Source organism: Haematobia irritans, chromosome 2 (assembly GCF_050003625.1).
Source record: "Haematobia irritans isolate KBUSLIRL chromosome 2, ASM5000362v1, whole genome shotgun sequence".
Lineage (NCBI taxonomy): Eukaryota > Metazoa > Arthropoda > Insecta > Diptera > Muscidae > Haematobia > Haematobia irritans.
Genome location: NC_134398.1, coordinates 118,287,243 through 118,310,418, shown reverse-complemented (window position 1 = coordinate 118,310,418; position 23,176 = coordinate 118,287,243). Strand labels below are relative to the sequence as shown.

Sequence of the window (23,176 nt, the reverse complement as noted above, 5' to 3'; positions counted from 1 at the left end):
TTTATTCGTATATTATTTTCTTCCATTTTTTCAGTAAAAAATGGTTTCACCCATAAATCTTCGTACAACTTCATTGTTTGTTTATGCTTCTTCTTATTTTTTAATGTTGTCATCACATTTGTTCGTGCAGTGTAAGGGCAAAACTTGAACGAACACACAACAAATAGACGAACCTCTGTCGGAGTGTTTATCCGACCGTCTAAGGTCCGCTTTAGAGTAATGGCGTTTTCTTTTCTTGTTAAAATGCACACTTTTTTTGCATTTTGCCCGGAAAATGTACTTTTTAGGTTCTTTTCTAAAAAAAACTGGCAAAAGTGCGAAAAGGCTTCGAATTCTGTTGTGAAAATAGCGCCACGCATAGAGGCAAATTACGGGCATTTACAGCACTGCCAACAAACGAGAGTGCTGCAATTGCCATGTTTCATTCTTTGAATTCTTTTCTGCCCGCTGAAATGATAGCATTTTTTTAGGTTGCTGGTAACATTTTAAAAATGCGCATTCTGTACAGACAAAATGAAGGCAAAGCACGTTTTTCAGAAAAGAAAACACCATAACATTGCTGTATGCAAACAGCATATAGCAATTATTTGCACATTCAAAATTTCAGCTTCTAAAACATTAAGGAAAAAAACGAATCCTGTTTTTTTTTAACTTCCAATTGTAGTTGCGGATCAGGTACTAGGGCTGTCATCCGAAATCCATGGATTTTTGGGACGGGATTAATTCCGAATCCCGGGGCTTTTTGTTTTGATTCCCGGGGTTTTTCGGTACATGAACGTATTTTGCCCTTACTATTGTTAAAAGAGCCATTTCAAGCGCAACTAGCTCATTATAATTTATTTAAATAAAAACAAAAATGATGTGCTGAACCATAGTGGTTACGTGTGAAAGGTATATTGGTGAACAATTTGCGAATTTCCAAATGGAGTTAAATGATAGTTTTTCAGATATTTACCCAGACACGCAGCCACCATCAAGAAACAACACTGAAAACGCTGATAGATAGAATATAGCAGAATTGCAACTTATAAATCAACATCCCTGCCAGCATTTCAAAGTTCCATTTCAACCTCATCGTTACCACAGACTCGTAAATGTCACTTCAACCATCATGAAAAGGTACATCAAAAAGTACATGCAAGTAATTTGCCATCCCTACTGTTAAAAAAGCCATTTTTTTGTGAAACGCCAAGCGCAACCAGCTTGTTATATTTTAATTAAATAAAAACGAAAATAAAGTTCTGAAAACATAGATTATACGCTTAAAATTGTGAAAGGTATATTGGTGAACAATTTGGTGATTTTCCAAATGGAATAAAGTGATTGTTTTTCAGATATTTTACAGACACGCTGCCTCCATGGAATAAAAACACTGGTTGATAGACGCAGCAACATGTAACTCGCTACTTGTAACTCAACATCATCATTAATGCCAAAAATTATGTTAAATGTAATGTGATAGTGGTATAAATGTTATATTTTGAAGAATTTGTAAATGTTTAATCAAATTAATAAATATCTAAACAAACGTGTTTTACTCGACCACAATGATTCTTTTACAACTATCTTAAAATGCACTTTTTCTGATTGTTTGGAGGGTCCCTTATTGGCGTCGTTCTAAATTGATCTATAAAGGCACCTAATAATTGCACTCATGCGAAACATTTTTGTAGTAACTTGGCGTGGTACAACTTCTCAATAGTGACGGCGCTTTTCCGACGAGTTTTTGATGTCGTATATGATTGTTTTCGACGTAGTGGGGATTCTCAAAAGAGTCCCCAAATTCAAAAAATGTTGGCAGGGATAATTCCTATTTTAAGGCATAATGTTCAATGTATTTTTATTCGTATAAATGTTATACCAGGAATAATTTATAGTTTTGTTCAAATTAATAAACATCTAAACAATCGTATTTTACTTGACCACAATGATTCTGTTACAACTATCTTAAAATTCACTTTCTCTGATTGTTTGAAGGGGCTCTTATTGGCGTCCTTCTAAATTTATCCAGAAGGGCACCTAATAATTGCACTCATGCGATACTTTTTTTGTACAACTTCTCAATAGTGACGGCGCTTTTCCGAGGAGTTTTGGATATCGTATAATACCTCATTCACATTATAGGTCATACACATTAGGCTCAAAATCTACTGAAAGTAGATTTGAAATCCCTTTTTTATAAGGCAAATGACATTTGAAATCTGGGTAAAGTGGATTTTGGAAGTGTAATGTGAATGAGGTATTACACTTCCAAAATCCACTTTACCCAGATTTCAAATGTCATTTGCCTTATAAAAAAGGGATTTCAAATCTACTTTCAGTAGATTTTGAGCCTAATGTGTATGACCTATAAGACTGTTTTCGACGTAGTGGGGATTCTCAGAAGCACCCCCAAATTCAAAAAATGTTGGCAGGGTTATAATTTTGATTGTTTTAGAAAAAGTAATCGCCAAAATAAAATGATTTTCAACTCGAAAAGCGAATATAGTATCGGCCTTTGGCGCCATCTTTTAGGAGTATGGAGTATTCTCAAGAGTCATATGTTGGCGGTTGTACGCTTTACAACACTGTTTTGTGATACAGCTGGCGAAGTAATTCTGAACATCTCGGTCAATAACAAATTACAATTTATAGAAGAAAAAATGTGGACATTTGTGGGAATCGACTGCATATGAGGAGTTGAGCTGCTTGTGCTAAAAAATCAGAATACCAACAGCTTCAAGCTTTACATTCAGATGTCCAAAATTTCCGCATTCTAAAGAAAGGAATATCCAATCAGAAAGAACAACAACAACGCAGAAAAGAAGTCAGACAACAAACAAGACCCAACAAGGTGTGACTCCTGATTTAAATATTAACAATGAACACATGTTTCAGGGGAATTCTCCCTTGATCTGACCTATATCCATAAATGATTTCAGTGTTTTCTAGGAATACTAAAATACTAATAACTCTTGATTACGTGAATTTTAAGGGCTTATATGTGATTTTGTTTACAGGTGCTGCCGGTGGTGAATTGTGCTGGGGGTCAAGTGTTAAAGAGTGGGTGTTTGTGACTAATACACGAAATAGACAACAACGGTGCTAAAATTGCATTTGGAGCGTCTAATTACTATTACAAGCTTATAATGGAAGTGAAAGAAGTCTTGGACCGTGAAGGAAGAGATGCGAAAAATTTAGTGGCCTATCAAATATCTGACAAAGCAGTAAATTTGTCCTCAAACTATGACAGTAAGTTGCAAATGAGATTATTAAAAAAAAAAAAAAAAAAAAAAAACAATTAAATGGTAAATGTAAGGTGTCTCCAAAATTATGAACGAAACATATATTCAATTCATTTTCTCCAATATCAACAACAAACATATTTTACGATGATCTATAGACAAATCCAAGGTGGAACGAACCATCTCCATTATTGTATATTCGACTTTTGGGTTAATTATCTTAAAAATTCGGTACATTATTTTTTTACTTTTGTCGCAATCGTGGTGACCATATCAATAATAATCTTTTGTATGCATTAACACAATTATTTGTATCTTCCAAAACATTGCCGAATTTCCATCGATGATGAGCTTGCATTTTGCTAGATTCTAGATCCCAAGAAATATGTAAGGTGGCACCTAGTCTTGGCAACTGCCTGATGTATTTCTATGACCGACTCCCTATTAGTTAAATATAGACAGAAGGAAGCCTATTAACGATTTTGGTTAAGGTGTCCAAGCATATTATTGCCTGAGTATTATGTATGCCATAATATTTCCTAGCCTACTACACTAGGCATTGTATTGAGAGCTTTTGGCCTACTTTTGCTACTTTTTCAACAAAGTTTTCTTTGAAATTTGCCCTTCTTGAAAAGTCGATTCTTGACGTGCTCTATAAAAATTTGATTAGTCGAATATTATTAAGGTTTGATTAGGATATTTAATTAAACATTCAACATAAAAATCGGTTAGTTGACATCGATTTTTTTTACAAAAAGTTAATTGATCGTAATGTCGACTTTCAACATTCGTGGCACTATTTACCTAGAGGAAAACCTCAGCAAATCTGTCACATATATCATAGGTATATCCCGCTATTGCTATAATTGAGAATATTTTCTCCATATTGGAGGAGTCAATTACAATCATATTCAATTTAAGAATGTAAATTTGGTGTCCACATTCTGATGTGTATTAATTTAATATTTCAGAAAACCTGCCTCATCGGAAGCCACCCAAATCACCAAATGCATTACTGCCATTCTCTCTGCAAACACCCAAGAAATCTCATTCTCCTTCTCGAGCTGTAAGTAAACAATCAACTGGACCTCGTGTGCGCAGTGCCTCAACGGGTAGAGACAAGAAATCAGAGTTACAGGCACGCTACTGGGCCCTACTTTTCGGAAATTTGCAAAGGGCTGTCAATGAAATTTATCAAACTGTGGAATGCTATGAGAATATCTCATCGTGTCAGGAGGCTATATTGGTGCTAGAGAATTATGTGCGTGACTTTAAAGCTCTGGGAGAATGGTTCAAGGTCTCTTGGGATTATGAATCGAGACCATTACAACAAAGACCTAATTCGCTGGCATGGGAAATTCGTAAAAGTAATCCTGTACCCCGTGTTAGGGCCAAAAGTCTTTCGAGTCCTACAGTCTCGGGCAAATCAAGTCCCTGTCCGTATCCATATAATTCGGGGAAAAGTTCTCCTTGTCTGGATGGTCTTTCACCACGCAAAGGTGTTCGCGTGAACGTGCGGGAACTTTTCGCCTCTTCAAAACGGCTAATTAATGAAACTCCAAAAGATTTTGATGAACAACAACAATCAACGCCACCGCCACCACCTCCACCAGTTGAACCTGAAGAAGCTTCACCCATGATTTTGGAAAATCGAAGCCACCAATATGCTCAAACTGATTTGGAAGATGATCATTTAACGTTGGCTGGCATTAGAGAGAAAATGCAAAGGGAACAAGAAGAAAGAGATGCTGAAGAAGAACGAATAAGACAACAAAAACTACAAGAGGAAGAGAAACGCCACGCAGAAGAGGAGAACAAGAAACGGCAACAAGATGAAGCTGAATTAAAACAAAAAGAGGATTCTCAAGTTTTGGAAAAAGAACCGACTGCTGTAGAAATGACAATTCGTAAACTTGAATGCATGGAAAATGAATTTTTAGCTTCAAATACCTCAAAAGATCCCACACCTCCTGAGACACTTTTGAAGAAAATTGGTGATACTCCTGTGGATGATAAAACATCCAAAACTGGTGATCCTGCTGCAAGAAAACCTGCTGCTTTCCAAACACCAGCGGTGCAAAGTAGTCCTCTAAAATACTCCAGTGTATTAAATAGACCAGCAGTTCCTTCGAACTCATCCAGTGTCAATAGCCAACCACCAGTAAAATCTATTTCAAACACAAAATCATCAACTCTTCGAGCAGCTAACGTGGGAAAGGCAATTCCTTCGAAAACCCCAGCAAATCAAGCTTTGAAACGTACATCTACCATGCCTGGATCTGGTAGTACATTGAACAGCAAACCAGGATATGTGGCAACAAAAACAACATCGAAAAACAATAGAGTTACAATGGCACCTCGACCAAATAATAATGGAGGCAAACCAGATGTATATGGCCCTCCAAACAATGTTGCCTCCAGACTGTCGGCACGTTCTCGTACCATGATTGAAATGAACAACAATTCTAACGGTACCAACAATGGACCTCAAAAACCAGTTTCAAATCTCCTAAAAAGAAATACCACAAATCTTTCAAAATCGTCGCTCGTAGGTTCACAACTATCCCATCGAGCATCGAAAGATGATATCGGCAGTTCTACCTCAACATTAAAGGCTAGTAACGAGAAAATTTCCTCATCCCGAAATAGTATTAATAATCACCATAATACTCACCCAACTGGTGTTGAAGATCGAAGATCGGAACCAAAACAATTGCCAAGTAATAATGACAGCAATGATGGTTGGCTCACGGTTAAGAATCGCCGTCGTTCTAGTATGCATTGGTCATCGCGGTTCAACCAACCAACTGGTTATGCTAGTCTACCCACTCTGGCTCTCCTAGACGAGAAACAAAGCGACGATGAAGTGATTGACAACGTCTCAACTAACAATCCCCTGCAAGAAACTGGAAAAACTAAACAAAGTCCACCAAACGGAGTGGGCAAGATTGCCAAAGCGACTAAAAATGATAAAGTGGCGGAGAAAAATGGCAAAAGTACACAACATTCCATTCGACCAGAAATTAAAAATGCCAAAGCCAAAGTCAATTCTCTGCCATCTCAGAAGAAAAACGTGTCACAAGTGACCAAAGAAACACCTCCATTGTCGGCGAAAAATGGTCCGGTGGTCAACATACCCACTCGGCAGACTATTATAAAGAGACAAAAATCAGATTTGACTGGCCTTAAAATGACTTCTCTTCACAAGGAGTATATGCGCAGCGAAAAGTTGGCCCTGAGGAAGCAGAATAATATCACGATTGGTACAACGAAATCATCGGAGATCTTAAATCATCATCATCTTGGATCGGGTGATGGTTCAGATATCAATTCTTCTGCCGAAACTATAGTGGAGGCCCAGAATTCGTTGTCACCCACTGATATGTTGTCCTCCGAAATGTCTTCTAGTGGGGGAGGAGGTGATAAAATTGATATAAAAATTCAAACCAATCGAGATTTCTCCAAAACCATTGGGGATCTTTACAAGAGCATATCAAATCGTGTGGATATTTCATTGACCAACTCGCAGGTTTCCAATGGACCTGGCACACTTTCGAGTTGTGACGAAAATGATGAATGTGATGAGCACCAACGTTTGCTGGTTGAAGAACAGGAATCACTCGAACGGCAAATCAGGGAACTTGAGAGCACCGAGATCGACGTTGATACTGAGACAGATGAAACTGATTGTGAAGTAGGTATGCTGGGAAACGATCGGGATGAAGAAGAAGATCGCGATGATTTCAATTTGGATACATCAGTTGTGTTTGTTCCCATCAACGAACTTGAAGATGATCCCAGTCTCAGTTTGGAGACTCGATACCAGGCATTATTGTCGGAAATGTCTTGGGGTGAAAGAGAAGAAGCACTGGCCACTCTCCAAGCATATGTTTCGCGTCATCCCGGTCGTGCCCAAGAACTTCATCAGAAACTTTCCTCTCCCTCAAGGCGACGATCTCTTCAGGAAACCCTGAAGAAGTACCAAGCTAAACAGGCCAGGGCCCAACAAAAGCGAGAACTTTTAAACAAAGAAAAGGCAATAAAAATCCAACAGCTCTTGGCTCGTGTAGAGGATGTAAAGGCAGCAAAGAGGCAGCTAATCGAAGATAAACGTGTCAAAATGGAAGGTCGCCTACAAAGAGCAGCTGAAAATCGTGAACACTATCTAAGGCAAATTATCGAAAAGGCTCACGATGAGGAGAAGAAACTCAAAGAGATTAACTTTATTAAGAATATTGAAGCACAAAATAAACGTTTAGACTTAATAGAATCCTCCAAGGAGACCGAGGGACGCTTACAAGACTTGGAACAGGAACGACAAAAACGACTAGAAGAGAAGGCAGCTAAAGAGGCGGCAGTGGAAAGGCGCCGCCAGGAATTGGAACAGGCACGTCAACGTAAATTGGAAAAAATGAATGAGTCTCGATTGGAACGTGAACAACGGATAGGTAAAATGCAGGAGCAGAAGGAAAAACAACGCCAAGCCTTGGCCCGTGAAAAGGCAAGAGATCGCGAGGAGAGACTATTGGCTTTACAAGTTCACCAGCAACAGACAACCGAAGAGTTACAGAGGAAAATTTTACAAAAACAAAAGGAATCGGCAAGAAGACATGAGGAAAATATCGAGCACATACGTCAAAGGGCTCTAGAACTTACCATACCATCAAGAAATGTGGAGGAAAATGGAATCGTAAGATCTGATATCGATGAAAAAGTTGAAGATGGTGATCTATCATCGACCGTGTCGGACGTTGGTAGTCGAGAACATACACGTGGCTACAAAAAGAAAATGAAGAAACTGAAACAGAGAATGTCACAAGCGTATGTAGTCAGAGCTATGGCAATTTCACCACATACTAAGATCAATTTTCAATCAATTTCAGAGCCGAAGAATATTTAAAGGAACTTCAACCGGTACCTCTGCACATGAAGCGTGAGTCGCAGGTACCAAAATATCTCAATTTGGTCAATAAAGGTGGTGGTTCGCAGGGACTTGAGCGTGCCCTTGGTCATTTGCTACGCATTATGGCCAAAGCCCAAGTGTTCGATTTTCAATGCTTTCTACTTTTGGATGGTCTAGGAATTATCACATCGCAAGTAATTACGCCCGGTATGCAACAGGATTCTGAAGTAACCAAAAAGTAAGTCCACATTTATATTTCTTGCATCATAAATGGATTCTCATTAGCATTCCTTTCCCCGTTTTCCAGAGCTGTAGTAATTGCTGTGCAGTTATATCGTAATGCTTGCACCCTTTGTCCACAAATTGCCCGTCATGCTTTGTTGGGAAATTCTATAGTTGGATTATTTGATGCTCTATTCCAAAGTTTACAGGTAAGTGGTTCAACAGATAATAGAAGAAAGTCGAAGAGAAAGCGGAATAGTTTATTACGTCTTCAAATTTATATCATCGTATAAATACAAAGGAGAGAAATACACTCATGTGTCATTGGAAGAAGAAACCTCTTCGCTAAGTGGGCAAAAATATAGTCTGAAATCAGATAGCTAAGGATAGAGCGATAGAAAACGACCGACAATTTTATCTTCTTACACAGACTATTGATTTTGATGGAAAAACCATTTTTGCGCCGACAGTACCGGTGTTTTTAAAACCTCAACAACCGGCTTTAGATTTTTGTATTTGCAATGTAAAATTGTCCATTTAGTGCAATGAAAACACTTCCAAATAGGTGCAAAGTACATATGTCCAGCAAAAACGCATTTCCCGGTAATCTTGTAAAACAAATAACCCCAGTCAGAAAAAAACCATCGGAAAAGCGTTGTGAACGGTTGATACACGGTGGGAAAAAGCGTTGTTACAACCCCAAAATGATAACATCATTCCACGGTGTATCGATTGTATTTAACAACGTTTTCAAAGCGTCATGAAAACAATATTTTATACGCTTTTCCGATGGTTTAACGAACGCTTTGACAACCCCAAAATGATAACATCGTTATACGGTGTATCGATGGTTTTTACAACCATTAAAAAGCACTGAAAAACAATATTTCATACGTCTTTCCAATTGTTTCTAGAATGCTTTAGGAGGGTTAGAATTATAATTTTACAGTACGTTAAAACCGCTATTGAAACAAAACAAAATTAGTATTTTACACTTTACAAAGAAACATCAGAAAACTTAACAATTAACAATTACCCCCATTTTCATAAAGCTCCGTTAGTGTTCCGTTAACTAACCAACTTTTGAACCATATTATGGACGAAATTGTCATCTTGCATATATATTCTATAGCCAGTTAGGAACACAACTGACGAAAATTTTTCACTTAAAGTTAACTGGAGAGAAGATATTTGCAATTTACTTTCTGTTAATTGGCAGTTAAAGCCTAACGGAGCTACATGAAAATGGCCGTTAATAGGAAAAATACATAACTAAGATTAAGATTGACATTTATAATTGGTAAAAAAATTATTTTAATATGGTCAAAAATCGCTAAAGTGAAAACTAAATCAGTAAAAAAGGCATAAAAGTATACATATTTGTTGCAGATTTCTTTATATCTTGATGGGGAATAGCCCAAAGCAAATTTTCATAAAGTTTGTATTCCTTAAAATGTATTATTAAAGAAAAGTAATCGTGAAAAATTTGTGATTTTAGGGGCTAGTCATATGTCTTTATTATTTCCTATAGGTAATAGTTCAAAATTCACTCTTGGAAAAGTTTTAAGGTACATTAAAAAGAGAATCCTCTACGACACTAAAATTAACTTAACAAAGGGAAAAAGTTATACACAAATGTGCGTATTTCACACAAAACACATCAGAATTTCTTAAGATTTGTACATTTTACCCAAATGCGCCAAAAGATTTGTACATTTTACCCCAAATGCACCAAAAGAACATTCTTGCAATACTGAACTCCAATTTTTTCCTTCAAACAATGAAATTTTCTTTAAAGGTGGGTATTAAGTTCGAGTTTAGGCGATTAAAACGTCATTTTTTCACGATTACTTTTCTTTAATAATCCATTTTAAGGAATACAAACTTTGTGAAAATTTGCTTTGGGCTTTTCCCCATCAAGTTATAATAAAATTTGCAACAAATATGTATGATTTTGTGCATTTTTCTTACTGATTTAGTTTTCACTTTAAGCGGCTAAACTCGAAGTTAATACTCACCTTAACATGTGAAAAAAAGTAATTATGTCTAACAAAATTTCTTCAATTAGTCGATAAATAAGTACTTATATTTGGGTTTTGCGTGATGTCAGCGTTTAGTTTAGTTAAAACTTTCTACTCATTTGCAAAATTACCCAAATTGTTGTTCATTGTTAATGTACATATTCACTTTATATGATAAAGGGATATTATCCTATTATAAATCAATTCCTATCAACAATAATACCTCCATTACTCATTAAAAACCATTGGACATTGATGGAACATGCATTTTCAACGATAATTTTATGGAAAATTTACTATTTAAAAACCGTCAATTAATTTGTTTAGCAAGCGTTGTTTCAACGTTGGGTTCCAACGCTGTTACAACGCTCAATATTTATAACTATCGTAAATTTCTGACTGGGACCACTTAGTAATGTCCTAGGGGGAAAGTACTCCAGGTATACCTTGGGCCATGAAATAAGTAGTGTATAAAGAGCATATGACCATCTTATATGTAATCATTTATTCGTTGTTTGAAAAATAACTACTTAGGTTAGGTTAGGTTAAAGTGGCAGCCCGATTAAGATTCAGGCTCACTTAGACTATTCAGTCCATTGTGATACCACATTAACTAAAAGTACCTATTACATATGGGCACTTCTAGTTTTAACCGCTGAACCTTCTTGATTATTTTTCTTTGTTGAACCAACCAGATTGTTCCAAAAACAGTAGCAGACTGCTTAAGTTAACGTTTTCCAGATCCGCCAGTAATCTGAAGCTATATGCTCCTCAAAGTTGCTTGCGCTTTACACAAAATGCAGGACACTCACACAAGAGGTGTTTAATTGATTCTTTTTCCTCCGCATCATGACAGCTCATACAATAGTCATTATACTTCGCGCCAATAGTTTTTGCAAAATCGCCTATCAGGCAGCGACCCGTTATAGCAGATATCAGGAGTGATATCTGACGTCTCGAGAACATTAGCATATCTAGTGTGCGGTTTAAGTTGAAATGGGGCCATATTTGCTTGGTGTCGTTACAACCCTTGCAATTCTCCCATCGAACATTTGCCATCATAACAGCCTTCTCACGCAGCATGAGCTTGCAGGTAGCTAGGGGCATACCAACAAATTCTAGTTCCCCTGGAATATGTAAGGTAGTCCCTAGCCTTGCCAACTCATCCGCTTCGCAGTTCCCCGGTATGTTCCTATGGCCAGGCACCCATATTAGGTGAATATTGTACTGCTCAGCCATCTCATTGAGAGATTTGCGGCAGTCGATGGCCGTTTTCGAGTTGAGGAACACAGAGTCCAAGGATTTTATTGCAGGTTGACTGTCTGAGTATATATTAATGCCCACATTTTTTGGAACATTACTTCTCAGCCAATTCGCCACCTCTCTTATTGCTAATATTTCAGCCTGAAAAACACTATAGTGATTAGGTAATCTTTTCGCTATTCGAAGTTCCAGATCATTAGAATATACTCCGAACCCCACTTGTCCATCCAATTTGGAGCCATCAGTGTAGAAATCTATATATTCTTTATTCCCCGGGGTCTGTGTGCACCACGCCTCACTGTTGGGAATTAGAGTCTCAAACTTTTTGTCGAAAAGTGGACTCGCCAAAGTGTAATCCACTACGTTAGGCACATCTGGCATTGTTTTGAGGACAGAACTGTGACCGTAACCTTTTTCCGACCACAGCGATAGTTCGCGCAACCGCACAGCCGTTGTTGCAGCTGACTGTTTGGCCAAAATGTCTAAAGGCAATAGATGCAGCACGACATTAAGGGAATTTGTTCCTGTCTTGCTGAATGCGCCTGAAATACACAAACACGCCATACGCTGAACTTTATCTAAACAAGTCGGTTTCTGAAGTGCCGGCCACCAGACTACAACACCATATAGCATTATAGGTCTAACCACTGCCGTGTATAGCCAATGCACAATTTTTGGTTTCAGTCCCCACTTTTTTCCTATTGCCTTTTTGCACGAGTACAAAGCTACAGTTGCCTTTCTCGCCCTTTCTTCAATATTAAGCTTAAAGTTCAGCTTCCTGTCCAAAATAACGCCAAGGTATTTTGCACATTCACCAAAGGGAATTTCAATACCCCCTAAGGAAATAGGCCTAACCGTGGGAGTTTTGCGATCGTTGCAGTACATGACTAATTCTGTCTTTGCAGGATTTACCCCAAGACCATTGTCTTTCGCCCATTTCTCAGTCATCCGGAGGGCCCTCTGAATAATATCTCTGATTGTGGATGGGAATTTTCCCCTGACTGCCAGAGCCACATCATCTGCGTATGCCACCACTTTTATCCTTTCTTTTTCTAGAGTAACCAGAAGGCTATTTATAGCAACATTCCAAAGAAGAGGTGATATAACTCCTCCTTGGGGAGTGCCTCTGTTCACATACCTTTGTATGTTTGCTTGACCTAGTGTGGCTGAAATACGTCTCTTCATTAGCAGTTCGTCTAACAGCCTGAGTATACATGGATCAACATTCAGAGTTGTCAGTCCATTTAATATCGAGCTCGGATGGACATTATTGAACGCCCCTTCGATGTCTAGAAACGCCACGATTGTGTATTCTTTGACAGATAGTGAGCTTTCAATAAAGCTAACTAGTTCATGTAGTGCGGTCTCAGTAGACCTGCCCTTCGAGTATGCATGCTGTCCTTTCGAGAACAACCTTGAATCGATGCTAGTTCTAAGATAAATATCTATCATCCTCTCCAGAGTCTTAAGTAGGAATGAGGATAAGCTGATTGGTCGGAAATCCTTCGCCCTCGAGTGAGAGGCTTTTCCCGCTTTAGGTATGAAAACGACTTTTGTTTCCCTCCACTTTCCTGGGATATATGATAAGTTGATACATCCTTTATATATCACTGACAACCAGGGGATAATTTTGTCAGTTACAGCTTGTAACTCCGCCGGAGTAATTCCATCAGGTCCGGGGGATTTGAATGGTCCAAAGCTATTTAGCGCCCATCTTATTCTAGTTTCCGATACAATTTCCTCGACAGGAAACGACCGCTGAGCAACTGTGGCACCGCCAGTACATGGTTCAACCGTCTGATTTCCAGGAAAATGTGTGTCCAATAGTACCTCCAGCGTCTCCTCACTGGACGTTGTCCAATTTCCCTCCGATGTTTTAATGAAACCTGGAGCGGAGTTGGTGGATGCTAGAACCTTCCGTAGTCTGGAAGCCTCGGACGTATTCTCAATACTGCTGCAGTAGTCATTCCAAGAGTTATGCTGAGCCTTTCTCAGTTCTCGCTTGTATCCTCTCAGATTCCTCTTGTAAGCATCCCAGTCCTCAGGGGCTCTGGTGGACTTTGCCTTGTTAAAGAGCTTCCTGCAGGATTTCCTCATATTACTTAATTCCGTAGACCACCATGGTGGTCGATGTTTCCCCCTTGGCTTTCCTCTAGGGCATGCAGCTTTCAGTGAGATGTTGAAGGCCTTAGTAATCCGCTCCACTGCGTGTTCGATATCTTGCACATTTCTCATATTTGTCTCTGTTATTTCCGGTATCATCATATTGAACGATTCCCTATACCTATTCCAGTCAGCTTTCCTAACATTTGGCGAAAATATGGTCTTGGTGATATGAACATCAAATTTGAAACTGATGTAGCGATGATCTGAGAAGCTGTGTTCACTTAAAACATGCCACTCAGATATCATTTCATTCAGTTCTTGCGAGGCCAAGGTGATGTCCAAAACCTCTTGCCTGTTTTTAGTGACAAAGGTTGGGGCATCTCCCTTGTTGCAAACTACCAGATTAGTACGCAAAATAAACTCTATTAGCGACTCTCCCCTTGCATTAGTATCACTACTTCCCCATATACTATGATGCGCATTCGCATCGCATCCCATAATGAGTTTCGTCTTTGTTTTCAGTGACTCCTCAACTAAGGTCTTAACGGCACATGGAGGCATCTCCCTGTCATGTCCCATATAGACCGAAGATACCCAATATTTGCATTTGGCTATTTCTAAATTGGCAACGACAGTGTCTGCATTGCACATTGAAGGAAGCAGAAACAAGTTAAGCTCGTTTTTAGCAATTATACAGGCTCGAATTACATCATTACCAGTATACTGCAATAGTTTGTACCCCGGAGTACTTAATTCACATATTTTGTTTCTATAAACATATGGTTCTTGAATAAGAACTATGTCTATGTCCCCTTTCATCAGGAGAACTTTTAAGGCAGCACATGCAGCCTTACAATGATGAAGATTTATCTGGAGGATCCGTAGGACCATCGAGATTTTCAACAACCGTCACATCAGCCGCTTCGATCGAGTCATCAAGAATGTCCTCTTCAGAGATATCGGTGACTCTCGCAATAACCATAGGTTCGACTTTGGTGAGTTCTGAGGCAATAGAAGCCTCCTCACGCATACGGTATCTATCCATGTCTTCAACTTTGGTATCTCCCTCGACTTCGCAAGAGGATCCGCTTACTTCTGATTCAGACAGAGGCTTGTCCATTTCTGAATCCTTTAGCTGATCGTTTTTATACACCTTCATTTGGATATAATGAAAGCCATAACATACACGGCCCTGGGACTTTGTCAGATGTGGCAAAGACTGAGTGTTCAATATAAACACTGCATGCCGTCTTGGTCCATCCACTTCATCCAAACGGCCAACCTTCCAATCAGCTGTTGGAAGATCTGGATTGCATCGTTTCAGTCTATTTAAAATAGATTCAGGGTCAGAAGGGTTTGCAGGTATCCAGGCATGTGCTCTAGGTCTAGCCGGTATGTCTTTCTTCTCGACTAACTCTAGAGCAGCTCCTTCCCAAACTTCACCAATTAGTATCAGAGCAGCTTTAAAACATTCTATAGACCTCTGGTCCTCAAATGCGACTAGATTAAATCGTCCTTGATACCAACCAGCCTCTTGGTGTCGAGGATCTGGGCCGGGAAACTTTTCCAGCACCTGTGAGTAGACGACAGATAGAGCATTCTCAATTTCCCCCCATTTTTGCTTTGGAACCATACCGTCCAATGCTCCTTTATTAATGATAGCCATCACAAGGCTATCTTTAGCAACTGAGGCAAACGATCTTTGATCCCTTTTGGAGGATGGCAGCTCATCCGGCGATCGTTCCCTTTTTCCAGTCTCAAGAATTCCTTGAGCCCATTTTAAGGAATCGCTTTGTTTAGCCGACAGCGTGCTTGGGTCGACTGATCCTAACTTCTTTAGGATAAACAAAGCATTTCTGCGTTCCTTGAATCTCTTTCGTGAGGGATTACCTCCTTTTGATGTCGTTACCTTAGAAAAAGTTCGACTTGTCAGAGTGTCGCCACCTGTCGACCCGTCTACAGGTCGACTAATTGGGCCTAACTCTTGGTCATTGCCCAGATTTATAACTCCAGTCGATACCCGTCCACTGGGCCCTGAAGTTAGCAACCCAGTGGATGACTTGGAATTTCGCTGCATGGTGGCTTAATATCCCACCACACTTGAAATTCGTAGTAGGTACCTATTACGATGAGTTTATCCGCTATTGAAAAACACGTCCGTTCCGTTCGACGGTTGTGCTTGTAGCTGTAACTACTTATTTTCTCAGGTATCCAAATCTCGAAAATAAATACTTCTGTCAACGATTCTAATGGATCAATGCTCTAAGATGAACACTACTTGAATAGGAACTTATAAGGTAAATCAACACTTTTCTAACGAATAGGTCCATACAAGAATTGTTTTTGGTTCATATAAAACATAGTGGAGGAAACAAGAGCTTTTTCTTGTCTCTTAAATAGGATTCCAAACTCACTGACCAATGTTAGTGAAACACAAAAAAATCCTTCTTCCTCCTGTTCTCATTAAGCAACCCAGGTGGACAGTGGAATCTATTATGAATTAAAGAGAGTGCTAAAAATCAAAGTATGCCTGATTGTTTATGATGTTTGACACCAACACATAGTTTTCTACGCTGAGAATCATAGCTTGTCCGGTTCCGTTAATGATTTTGGAGAATTGAAGTGATACTAGGGGAAGACTTTGAACTTTTTTGGTTTTTGTCGATATTTTGTTCATGTGCTATCCGAGCCCTTTAGAAACGTTTCAACGATAACTTAAATTTCCAAATTCAGACACGATTTCAAGTAGAAACTATGATATGCTGCAAGTAAAAACGTCTTTAAAATAAAATATTAAAAGACATCTCTTATTTTTAATGCTGTTTTGCTTATTTTAGTATCTCGCAAAAGTCAACAAATTTAAAGACAAACTCATTGAAGAGTTTTTTAGAATTATTAAAGCCAAGTTGATCGTTCTCCAACAAAACTGTTTTTCATGTAAAGATACCACTTTTTAAGTCAAATCAATTAACTGTAAGGACAAAACAACTAAAAAGTTTATCCACTCTTGGACAAAATCGTATTTTAAAAACAACAAATCTTTGGCCTCACAATGCATAGTTCCGTTTATAACAGAATTTGGTCCATTAGGGACGATGCAAATTTGGATGTGCATATACGCTAGAATTGCAGCATTAAACGCAAATTAATACAATGATTAAACTAGAAAGCTTACTAAACAAGTAAGGAAAGTCTAAAGTCGGGCGGGGCCAACTACATTATACCCTGCACCACTTTGTAAATCTAAATTTTCGATACCACATCACATCCGTCAAATGTGTTGGGGGATATATATAAAGGTTTGTCCCAAATACATACATTTAAATACTCGATCTGGGCAGAATTTGATAGATTTATACAAAATCTATAGACTCAAAATTTAAGTCGGCTAATGCACTAGAGTGGAACACGGGAAGCCACCGTGGTGCAATGGTTAGCATGCCCGCCTTGCATACACGAGGTCGTGGGTTCGATTCCTGCTTCGACCGAACACCAAATGTTTTTTTAGCGGTGGATTATCCCACCTCAGCAATGCTGGGGACATTTCTGAGAGTTTCAAAGCTTCTCTAAGTGCAATGTGGAACGCCGTTCGGACTCGGCTATAAAAAGGAGGTCCCTTGTCATTGAGCTTAACATGGAATCGGGCAGCACTCAGTGATAAGAGAGAAGTTCACCAATGTGGTATCACAATGGACTGAATAGTCTAAGTGAGCCTGATGCATCGGGCTGCCACCTAACCTAGGGTGGAACACACTGTTAGTAACAAAAGATTTTAAATCTGAAGCAATTTTAAGGAAACTTTGCAAAAGTTTATTTATGATTTATCGCTCGATATATATGTATTAGAAGTTTGGGTTAGGTTAGGTTAGGTGACAGCCCGATGTATCAGGCTCACTTTGGCACGCATAGCTACAATGCTAATTCTACTCCCTGGGCAAAATTTCAACTAAATGGGAGTTAAAACTTTGCCTCTGTGGTCATATGAGTGTAAAGCGGGCGAACGATATATATGGGAGCTATATCTAAATCTGAACCGATTTCAATAAAATTTGGCACACTTGACTACACTACTAATTGTACTCTTAGTGCAAAATTTCAACCAAATTGGGGTAAAACTCTGGCTTCTGGGGTCATATAAGTCCATATTGGGCGAAATATATATATGGGAGCTATATCTAAATCTGAACCGATTTCTTCCAAAATCAATAGGGTTCTATTCTGAGCCAAAACACATACTTGTGCCAAATTTGAAATCGATTGGACTAAGCCTGCGACCTAGACACCAAAATGTGTTCCCGGACAGACGGACATGGCTATATCGACTCAGGAGCCCACCCTGAGCATTTTTGCCAAAGACACCATGTGTCTATCTCGTCTCCTTCTGGGTGTTGCAAACATATGCACTAACTTATAATACCCTGTTCCACACTGTGGCGCAGGGTATAAAAACCTGTGAGTTAAATTCGTGAATTACTTTATAATATCCTTACATTCATTTAAAACATCTTTATTATGAAATAGTTAGAAAAATCGTATGAAAAATATTCCATATGATTCCAGATTTAAATTCTGAAGATTTATAACAACATAAATTGCGAGCATGTCAGGTGGATATTACTGCTACTATGGGTCCAAGATGTCAAATCGGGATATTGGTCTATAAAAGAGCTATATCGAAACATTAAACGATGCATATGAACCTCAAATATTTTAAATTCATGCTAATCGGATGAAAATTGCAGCTTCCATGCCTTCAAGAAGTCAAATTGGGAGACCGCTCTATATGGAGGCTATATCATAATATGGACTGATTTATACCAAATTTAGTACAACCCCTTGTGGAATTAAAATAACTCGGATAAAAGTACGTAGGACGTCTACATGCTCAATAAGTCAAATAGGTGGATCGGTTTATATGGGGGCTATATCAAACATGGGCCGATGTAGTCCATCTTCGCACTTGACCTGCTTGCATGACAATATAGAGTGATTGCAGCAGACAGACAAACTTTCTTTCTTCTTAGAATTTCTCCCTTCGATGCGTAACAAATGGAATGAAAAATCCTATGTGGTGGGTACAAAATTGTGCCCATCTTTTAATGATCTATTATTTTTTTGTAGATTTTTTTTTAACAAAACAAAAATATACGTGTTTTTATAAAAATCGATTGAAGCGGTATACCTTCCACCAATTTTGAAAAATAGTTTGAGAAAAATGAATGTTTTCATTATATCGACCTATATTTCAACTTTTCCAAATGATAACTGTTGAAAAAAACAGAGCTCGAGCACGTTTTTATCAACAATTATCAATCGAAAAACGAGAAAAACTTTGAAAAAAAACGGTTTTGTTTATGACTCTTGCTAAGGAATGGGAATTGTAATGCGACCCATTTTTGCCGGCGGCGGCTGACACAAATTTTTTTCCTCCGGCGGAAACGGCTTGACAACTAAGCCGATATAAAATTGTCTACTCGTCAGCGGTCTATTATCCATTATAAAATCAAATTAAAGTTATCCGATTGGTAATGATATTATGATAATTTTCTGCACTGCTTGTTGCGAACAATACACCAAGGTTGGCCTGTCGCAAACTGTGACTTTTGCGACATACATTTACGACGGTATAGTACGTATGTCGCAAAAGTCGTAAACCTAGTGTAGAAAACCTAATTCTGAATTAAAGAAATTCTGAATGTTTTTTAATTTAATTTTGTTAGGCTCCCCGATAAAAGGTATGCAAAAATGCTTTATATTGTTACGTTTTTATATTGAGGCGTATTTAATTACCCGATAATTAAAACACAGTTCTTTTCAAATAACGACAATCTACAATTTATTTGTTTAACTGATTGGTTTCACTTATTTGCTCTAAGATGTGTACTGTATAAACTTTAGCTTACGACTGACTTGACTGCTCTCTCCGCTAGGGGTTTATATACCGAGATATGACGATTTCGAAGGTTCTCGCTAATTGGCCTACAACCTTCCAGATTAATCTACTACCTGGTAGATGTCGCACGGGTGACATCTCACATATTTATCGACTTATGTTCATTGTCTCCCTATCTAGAACTTTCTATGGGGCGTTATTGTACAGGTGATATGGCACACATACTTTTAGGCTTATTCTCATCTTGGCTAGTGCATTCTACCATCCAGTAGATGTCGTGCAGGCATAAGGGATTATGTTCATATTACCGATAATTATAACAGTAAAACAAAAGGTGTTACTTTTACAATGAACGATTGGAAAACTAAGAACACAAAAGATGAAAGTACTAGAAAATAAAGAAATGACTAACAAGTTATGACGTAATTTTATCGTTACAATTTGAAATTTAAATTAACGGAAACTAATTTAAATAAACTTAAATCTAGAAATATCAAATTCGTAACAGTATTTACGATGTAATTTTTGTTTTGTTGCAGACATATCTTTCAAAGATTTCATTGGCACTTGAGTCAATGAAATCTTTGAAGGATATGTCCACAAACAAACAAAAGTTCAAAATCTTTATGCAGAAAAATGAAACTTGAGCGTTATTTGCTCCAGCAACAATGGTCATTCTAGAGTGGTGTTCACATGGAGTATTTAGCACTCGACCAGATTTGTTTACTTCAATCAGTTGAAAAAAATTCCAAGGAAAATGATTCTAAAGTTATACGGGTTCCGTATTACCGATTGATTTGTTTACAGCAAGTCAACCATCGGTGAAATTTATTGTAGCAATGAATCTTTAACAGATTTTATTCGAGAGCCATAAAATCTCTAGTTTTTTGTTTATTCCTCAAAATGGACAAATGACTTGGAATTTGCGTATTTCACTTACAAGATAATCACCGTCAATCTGTCGAAGGGTGACAGAAGCTTAGCTGTTTTTCCTGATAGTTAAATTGAGGCAGACCCCATGTGTGTGTGTGTGTGGCCCATTCTCGATTTGTTCTCAAGTGGAGCCTACACTGACTCGAATTACATTGGGGACAAAAAAATTAAATGCTACCTTCGTGTACCCTGTTTGAAGACAAAACTTGCATATTTAATGTGATGAATCAGTGATTTTGATATGGTTATACACTGAAAAAATACACAAATTCATAGATTTATCCACACATTAAAGCTAATTCTGATACATAAACAGCTCTAGTACACACAAAAACACATTTTTTGTCTTCAATTGCGGAATTAATTGATCTAATTAATTTTTAATTTAAATGATAGCATCAAGAACAAACATCAATAAAAAATTAATTACTCTCATTAATAGTTGTGATTAATCCACTTAATTAAAAAATTAGCTGAAATTAAATTAGTTCATTTTTAAAATTTCACGTGTTGAAACTATATTGTTTTTTGAAGGGAAAAATGCAGTTGTTGGAGACCAGAGAATGAAGCCGACCCAAGCCGACTAAATTTTATTTATGTTCAACATAAATTCAACTTGACCTGTAACGACTCACCTTCAATACATATTTATTTATTTATTTCAGTCTTTAGAACAAAAATTCCTTGCAGACTACACTAGTAGAAAAAGTTTCGTTATATTAATGAAATGTGTTGTTAAAAGTCAGCCAATGAAACAAATTCATTAATACAACGAATTTTTTCGTTAATATAACGAATTTTCTGCAAATCAACGTAACGTTTCGTACTATTAATGAATATTTTCATTGTATTAATGAAAATGTTTCGTTATATCAATGAACATTTTTCGTTGGCTGACTTTTAATGAAATTTTCTTTGTGTGTATGATGAATACATATATAATCTTCTAAATTATGTTTTAACTAAATTTAGTAGCGAAATATAATTTAAAATCATTTTTCGAAATGCTGAACTCTATGTTCTTCCCAAATTTCTTTTGAAATTTTAAGTTAATAGAATTTATGTAAAAAAAAACACACGCGTCAGCGGACTGTGGGAAGCATAGTTCACACGGTGTAGAGGAATTTCAAATATATCAACATATCTCATAGATCTATGAGGAACATACGTAATAACAAATCCTGACAATCAATGACATTATTGATCAAATCAAAGACAACAAGTATATACGGCCGTAAGTTCGGCCAGGCCGAAGCTTATGTACCCTCCACCATGGATTGCGTAGAAACTTCTACTGAAGGCTGGTGACCATGTAACATGTTTATGGCAAAAATGTTCTTTTCTCGCCAAAAATAATATGCTTGCCGAAATCACACACATAATCTCCGAGAAAATAAAATGTTTGCGACAAACATGTTACATGGTCACCATTCAAAAATAACATTTTGCTCTTGATACATGGTTGAGGTGATCATATTCCTTCTCTGGGTGCACAATCGAATTACTTGGGTTGCGGTAACTTTTGCCGATGGCAAGGTATCTTAAAACTTACTAATACCGTAATATATATCACGTAGTCCATACTTAAAATGGCCGATTAAATACGTATATAATTAAGTTTGACAAAATTTCCTATAGAAATAAAATTTTGAAAAAATTTTCTATAGAAATAAAATTGTGACAAAATTTTCTATAGAAATAAAATTTTTACAAAATTTTCAAAAGATTTAAAATTTTGACATTCTCTATAGAATTAAAATTTTGACAACATTTTCCATAGAATTAAAATTTTGACAACATTTTCTATAGAAATAAAATTTTGCCAAAATTTTCTATAGGAAAAAAATTTGACAAAATTTTCTATAGGAAAAAAATTTGACAAAATTTTCTATAGGAATAAAATTTCGACAAAATTTTCTATAGAAATAATTTTCTATAGGAAAAAAATTTGACAAAATTTTCTATAGGAATAAAATTTCGACAAAATTTTCTATAGAAATAAAATGTTGACAAAAATTTCTATAGAAATAAAATTTAGACAAAATTTTCTATAGAAATAAAATTTTGCTAGATTATTTTTGCTCGAGTGACAAGCATGATTATGAACCGATATGGCTATATATAACTATAGACCGATATGGACCAATTTTGGCATGGTTACTAGCGGCCATATATTAACACCACCTCGTCCAAGTGGCTCCGGAGTTCAAATCTGGGGATCGGTTTATTTGGGGGCTATATAAAATTATGGACCGATATGGACCAATTTTTGCATGGTTGTTAGGGACCATATACTAACACCATGTACCCAATTTCAGCCGGATCGGATGAAATTTGCTTCTCTTTTAGGCTCCGCAAGCCAAATCTGGGGATCGGTTTATATGGGGGCTATATATAATTATGGACCGATGTGGACCAATTTTTGCATGGTTGTTAGAGACCATATACTAACACCATGTACCAAATTTCAGCCTGATCGGATGAAATTTGCTTCTTTTAGAGCAATCGCAAACCAAATTTGGGGGTCCGTTTATATGGGGGCTATACGTAAAAGTGGACCGATATGGACCAATTTTTGCATGGTTGTTAGAGACCATATACTAACACCAGT

At 37.4% G+C, this 23,176-nt stretch overlaps 1 protein-coding gene and 1 long non-coding RNA gene across 3 annotated transcripts in view; both read left to right on the top strand.

The window, feature by feature from the left end:
- The first annotated feature begins 1,039 nt into the window (after positions 1-1,039).
- LOC142223887 (uncharacterized) lies at positions 1,040-1,548 on the top strand. The gene is made up of 2 exons (XR_012718943.1): positions 1,040-1,277; positions 1,335-1,548. It is a non-coding gene; the product is annotated as an uncharacterized LOC142223887 (long non-coding RNA).
- Positions 1,549-2,589: 1,041 nt separating this feature from the next.
- ssp3 (SCAPER domain-containing protein short spindle 3) overlaps positions 2,590-23,176 on the top strand; it is a 303,171-nt gene continuing 282,584 nt past the window's right edge. For both annotated transcript variants that reach the window (XM_075295946.1, XM_075295947.1), the window contains exons 1-5: positions 2,590-2,833; positions 3,000-3,231; positions 4,196-8,045; positions 8,108-8,365; positions 8,435-8,558. In XM_075295946.1, the coding sequence (XP_075152061.1) occupies positions 3,129-3,231; positions 4,196-8,045; positions 8,108-8,365; positions 8,435-8,558 (4,335 nt within the window). In that variant the 5' untranslated portion in view covers positions 2,590-2,833; positions 3,000-3,128. The remainder of the gene's footprint in view (positions 2,834-2,999; positions 3,232-4,195; positions 8,046-8,107; positions 8,366-8,434; positions 8,559-23,176) is intronic.